Source organism: Trypanosoma rangeli, assembly GCF_003719475.1.
Source record: "Trypanosoma rangeli strain AM80 chromosome Unknown Tra_15.4_contig_00029, whole genome shotgun sequence".
Lineage (NCBI taxonomy): Eukaryota > Euglenozoa > Kinetoplastea > Trypanosomatida > Trypanosomatidae > Trypanosoma > Trypanosoma rangeli.
The window spans coordinates 67499-72327 of record NW_021705773.1 but is presented as its reverse complement, the minus strand read 5'-3'; the positions used below and the strand labels follow the sequence as shown (position 1 = coordinate 72327).

Genomic DNA, 4829 nt, shown 5'->3' with positions numbered 1-4829 from the left:
AGTGGCGGCAGTGCAACAAAGGTAATTCAGAGGAAAAGATGCAATGTGATCTGTTCGAGGAAATTTGTAAAAGTTCAGGGGACGGGGATGCAGAAGATGATGATGGTGACCTTTGTGTTGAAGAAGAAATGAATACCTTTCTTGGTGAACTTTCTGAGGAACTGCAATCACCAGGAACGAGTCATCCGAAGCGCCAGAAACGGCCAGCTTCTGCCTCTCCGGAACCTGGGGCACCGGCTTCCCCTGTGGCTGAGCAATCGCAGGGGCGCGAAAATGGCTCCACTCAGAGTCCTGGTCCAACAGGCAGGAGCGCTCCGCGTGCTGCGCATGCTGCAGGCAAATCTGCTCGTGGAGCCGATGGCAGTTTCAGAGGACCTGCTTGGTTGCGTGTGTCGTTCCTGCTACCGCTGGCGGTGTTGGCGTGTGTTGCAGTTTACTGAGTGTTGGGGGCGGAATGAGATACGTTTTTCCCTTCTATCTTGCGTGGGAGCCCTGTGACTCCTTTTAATTTTTTCTTTTTTATTTTATAGGGCGTCTTTTATCTTTTCTTTTTTCCATTGCTCTGGGGTCAATGCCGGCCTCTGTGACATCGAGCGTGCGGGTGGTGAGGTTGTCGGTGTTTCTTCCCTCGTTTCTTTCGTTTTTTTTTTATCCGTGGTTTCTATTTTGTTTTTTGATTTTCGTGTGTTTGGTGGCGCATAGTTTTTTAGTTGTGTTGCTTTTGCTTCATGAGTGTTTTGTTGTCTGTTTGCATTTGTTTCTCTTTTTTTTTCCGTTTTGCGTTTCAAATGTTTTGTTCCGAGTATCTGCTGTCGTGTTCTGGTGGAAAATCGGCGCCGCATGAAGTTGTGTTGGGTGTGGCGGCTTAAATATTTGCGGGCGTCGAAGGTGGCGTACGGCGGCTCGGTGGCTACTCTGTTGAAGGGCTATCTGCAGCAGGGGGCGGAGACGCACGCTGCCAACCTGCCGGCGTCACAGAAGTATTTCTACAAGCGGCGGGAGCAGAGTGACGCGTCGACCTCGCAGAAGCACCAGATGATTCAGCTGCGTCTTGGCTCCGCCCAGGTATTGACCTCGACGGCAGGAAACATCTCCAACCACAACGAGGCGCATCCCCTTTATTACTCCCAGGCCTCGCCTCGGGCGGCCGGGCTGTGCGTCTCTCTCGTCGTCGCGCTGAATAAACTGCGAATCCGGCGACTTACGGAGCTGCAGGGGGCGTTGATACCGATGTTGCTTAGAGGCAAGCATGTCATTGCACATGCCGAAACAGGAACTGGAAAGAGCTTTGGCATCGCGCTCGCCTGCGCTAATCGAATCATTCGGCAGAAGATTAACTACCGTCTCCACACGGTCATCATTGTTCCAACGGAGGAGCTGGCGCTGCAGTACGAAAAGTGGCTGCGTCACTTTGGGGGAGCCACTTCGCAGGTGGCGCAAGTAGCAATCGAGCGGGTTCCGATGGAGACGCAGCTGGCGCGGCTGCACAACATCCAGCCACATGTGTTGGTTGGCACACCGCAGCGTATTGCTGATGTCTTGAGACTCAGTCCCACAATCCTGGGTGAGAAGCTCCGCCGTAAGGTGGACTGCGTTATTCTGGACGAGGCCGATATTATTTTGGCTTCCGAGGTGCAGTTTGGGCGTCACACAATAAGTGGGAGTAGTTTGGTGGATCGTCTTTTCCGCAGTCGCCCAGAGGAGGTGCCGGCACAGTTGATTGCGGCAAGTGCCACGATTGACGGCCGTACGGCGCAGGCCCTCAATACGTGGATGCGGAACGACAAGGCGATACGTCTGACGACGAGTTTTGTGGAGCACACAATCCCTCAGACAATTAACTTTTACTTTTTTTCGGCCTCGCCGAGGCATCCACTACCCCGCTGTTTAGAACTAATCCTCCAGCTTATATGCAAACAAGAAAAACGGCCTCGAGTTCTTCTTTTTACATCACTTGAGGCAGTGGAGGAGGTGGTTAATTTTTTGTGTACATTACCGCAGCGTTGTCGGGAATTGCTTGGATGGTTGCAAAAAGACTCTAACAGAATTCTTGCGGCACCTTTACAGTCGCTTGGGGGCACGACAGGTGGTCGATGTGGGCCTATTGTGGCAGGGTTACGTGACGTGTACGTGAAGGATGATAGTTCATTGGAGAAGCTGAACACCGGCAATCTGTTGGTGGGTGTGGGGAGCCACGAACTGAGCCGCGGAATCCATGTCAGTGGTGTCACGCATGTTATCCTTTACGGTGAGTGCCCACCTGCAGCGGCCTTTGTGCACTGTGCAGGGCGGACTGGCCGAATGGGGGCTGAAGGTCACGTTGTGGTGCTGTATCCACCGTCCTCGGGCCGTACTGTGCAGCAGGTGTGCCACGCAGCAGAGCTGCCGTTTATGTCGGGGCGAATGGAGCAAGTGGAGGATCTGCTGGGCGCCGCGGATTTCGACTTCGCTGAGACCCTGGGGAAGTCACAGAATGTGAATTTGCAGGAACGGCCAGATGAGGCCGGGGAATACTTTGCTGCTATGGGTCTTTCAAATGAGTGATGAGGCTTGTCCCTTGCTTCCTTTCTATGTGGCGTTTTTTTTTGTTTGTTTTATTTTGTTTTGTTGTTACCTCGTCGTCTTTGCCCTTGTCCAGTCCGTTTTTTGTTCGGTGTGGTCCTTGGCAGAAAACTAAACCGCAACAACGAAAAAAAAACGGTGTCCCACAGTCGCAGTACTTTATTTATTTATTTTTATTTTTTAAATGTGTTGTTGGGTTTGGTGCCGACAGTGAGAGTAGTGGGGAGCGGCGGGGAGGGGAGGAAGGGGTGTAGTCGTGACGGTGCTGCCCTGCATCTCTGCTGCCTGTTTTCTCGCAACAGGGAGGAGGCGGCGCACCGTCGTGGTGATGACATGTCAGTGGTGTGGAAGTATGACGGGGGCCGCGAGTCTATGGCCTACAGCCTGAGGTCGGCGGAGAGTATTCACGACCGTGTTGATGCCTTTGTGCCGCCAGCCTACACCCGGCTGCCGCTGCCGCTGCCGCTCCAAGAAACCCGTACACACGGCGCAGCTCCTATTAAAGGCAAGGCCTACGACGTTTTCATGCGTCGCAAAGAAGGTCTGGAGTTTTTCCTCAACGAGGGGGAAGTGGACACAAAGCGAGCGCTACTGGAGGGGCTGACTGGTCAACCAGAGCACACCATCAGGACGTCAGCGTCGTCGGCGCCGTATGCAGCGGACACCGTGGCCTCTCGCATGCGTGGCTCGCTCTGTGACGCCTCCCACGTGAGGTCGTCGCAGCTCATGCTTCAGTTGGTGTCGCACGTTCTCTTGAGTCGCACGAACCCAACGCGGATAGACACTGCATGCATTGCCACCGTGGACCTAAACCACACCGTGTTAGGTGCTGTCGGCCTCCACGAGCCTCTATTCCATTTTGACGCCCATGGCGACCCGATTCTGAGGCACAGTGAAGGTTTCTGTCAGTTTCCTGATGAAAGACATGGCAGACACAAAATAAAGCAGGCCAAACTACAGGAGATGGCCCTGCGCAGTCTCGCCCTCGCCTATGTGACGCCGCTGCTCTGGATGCCGGGAGGTGGGCGCTTCCAGGTCACACAGCTTATATGCCATCATTGTTGTCTGGGGGACCAGGACGCAAAGGTTCTCGCCCGTATTTTGCGTAAGCGCCGCGCTCTCCGTCATGTGTGTTATTTAGAACACATTGACCTTTCATTCAACAATATCACAGACGACGGCGCTGAGGCGCTCAAGAAGGCAATTAAATACAACAAGTGCATTCGAAGGTTGGTTCTGTTGGGAAACGAGGGCATACAGAAGATGGGGATCCTTGAGTCAATACAGAGGAGACTCAAACGGAATCAGGAGGGGCGGGCCAATTGGACTCTGCTGCAGCATCTAAAGTGGATATTCACAGGTTCCTAGAGAATCCACCCCCTAAGAAGAAGAGGGAATGTGAGGAAGGTAAAAATAGCGATGCCATGTATTTTTATTTATGTTTTGAGTCTGCACGGAGGCAGAGAAACCTTGGGTGTGTGCGGCTTGATTCTGCACCGTGTCCATCTGAGCTTTAAAGCATCACTTGCCTCATTGTCTGTCCTTCCTTCTCTTGGGGAGGGAGCGGGGGACGGAGCATTTCCATTAATTTTTTTTTTTATTTTCCTTTCCCTCCGCTCTCTGACATATATACGTGTATAATATGTCTTATGTCTATCTGTTTTTTTCTGGTTGTTTGTGCTCCACCACGAGGTGAGGCTCCTGCACCCCCCGGTAGCAGAGAATGTCAGAGGCAGGGGAAGAAGTGACGCTGCCAGAGACGCTCCGGCGCATCGCTGTGGCGAGCCGCGTTGACGCCCGTCTCTATCCGATGAAGGCAGAAGTCTCCAAGGCAGCGGAAACGCCGCAGTTGTGTGCGTCGACATCAGTCCCACAACTCCTTGAGCTGGTGCATGCCATACGGATGCAGTACATGCGGTTAGTCGTGGAGATTGCCGAGGCATCTGGAACCACAACTTCATCAGTGGAGGCGTCTGCCACAGCTTTCAGACAAATTGAGGCTCTGGCGCACCCCATTGCAGAGCTACAGAGAGGCATCCGCAGTAAAAACGCGCAGTGTGTGCGTCTGGAACTGCGTGACCACCTTGCGAACGAGGTGGAGGCGCGGCGGCGGGCACTCTCACACATGAGGGCAGCGCTCAGCATAGCGAAGCAGTGTGTGTGACAAGTCACCATATATATATAATGAGGTGTTTTTTTTTATCGATGTGTGTTTTTGCCGTTATCTAGTTGTAATGCTTCAATCGACTTTGTTTCCGCTCTGTGTA

General features: G+C 53.1%; 5 protein-coding genes across 5 annotated transcripts in view, besides 4 other annotated features; all 5 read left to right on the top strand.

Moving 5' to 3' along the window:
* The window catches only part of TraAM80_01455 (uncharacterized protein), a gene marked incomplete at both ends in the record, with an annotated part of 597 nt that extends 572 nt beyond the window's left edge, over positions 1 to 25 (top strand). The window contains one exon of the mRNA XM_029378496.1: positions 1 to 25. This exon is cut by the window's left edge and continues 572 nt beyond it. Within this exon, the coding sequence (XP_029241685.1) occupies positions 1 to 25 (25 nt within the window).
* Positions 26 to 38: 13 nt separating this feature from the next.
* TraAM80_01454 (uncharacterized protein) lies at positions 39 to 440 on the top strand (the record flags this gene model as incomplete). The annotated part of the gene is made up of 1 exon (XM_029378495.1): positions 39 to 440. The coding sequence occupies one exon, from the start codon at positions 39 to 41 to the stop codon at positions 438 to 440; it is 402 nt and encodes a 133-aa protein (XP_029241684.1).
* A 61-nt stretch (positions 441 to 501) lies between these two features.
* Positions 502 to 554: a sequence feature (A-rich).
* A 76-nt stretch (positions 555 to 630) lies between these two features.
* Positions 631 to 691: a sequence feature (A-rich).
* A 149-nt stretch (positions 692 to 840) lies between these two features.
* On the top strand, positions 841 to 2544 carry TraAM80_01453 (putative DEAD-boc ATP-dependent (RNA) helicase; the record flags this gene model as incomplete). The annotated part of the gene is made up of 1 exon (XM_029378494.1): positions 841 to 2544. One exon carries the CDS (start codon positions 841 to 843, stop codon positions 2542 to 2544), a length of 1704 nt encoding a protein of 567 aa, XP_029241683.1.
* A 33-nt stretch (positions 2545 to 2577) lies between these two features.
* Positions 2578 to 2612: a microsatellite.
* Positions 2613 to 2720: 108 nt separating this feature from the next.
* Positions 2721 to 2745: a microsatellite.
* Positions 2746 to 2895: 150 nt separating this feature from the next.
* On the top strand, positions 2896 to 3930 carry TraAM80_01452 (uncharacterized protein; the record flags this gene model as incomplete). The annotated part of the gene is made up of 1 exon (XM_029378493.1): positions 2896 to 3930. The coding sequence occupies one exon, from the start codon at positions 2896 to 2898 to the stop codon at positions 3928 to 3930; it is 1035 nt and encodes a 344-aa protein (XP_029241682.1).
* A 355-nt stretch (positions 3931 to 4285) lies between these two features.
* Positions 4286 to 4726, top strand: TraAM80_01451 (uncharacterized protein; the record flags this gene model as incomplete). The annotated part of the gene is made up of 1 exon (XM_029378492.1): positions 4286 to 4726. One exon carries the CDS (start codon positions 4286 to 4288, stop codon positions 4724 to 4726), a length of 441 nt encoding a protein of 146 aa, XP_029241681.1.
* Between the last annotated feature and the right edge of the window lie 103 nt (positions 4727 to 4829).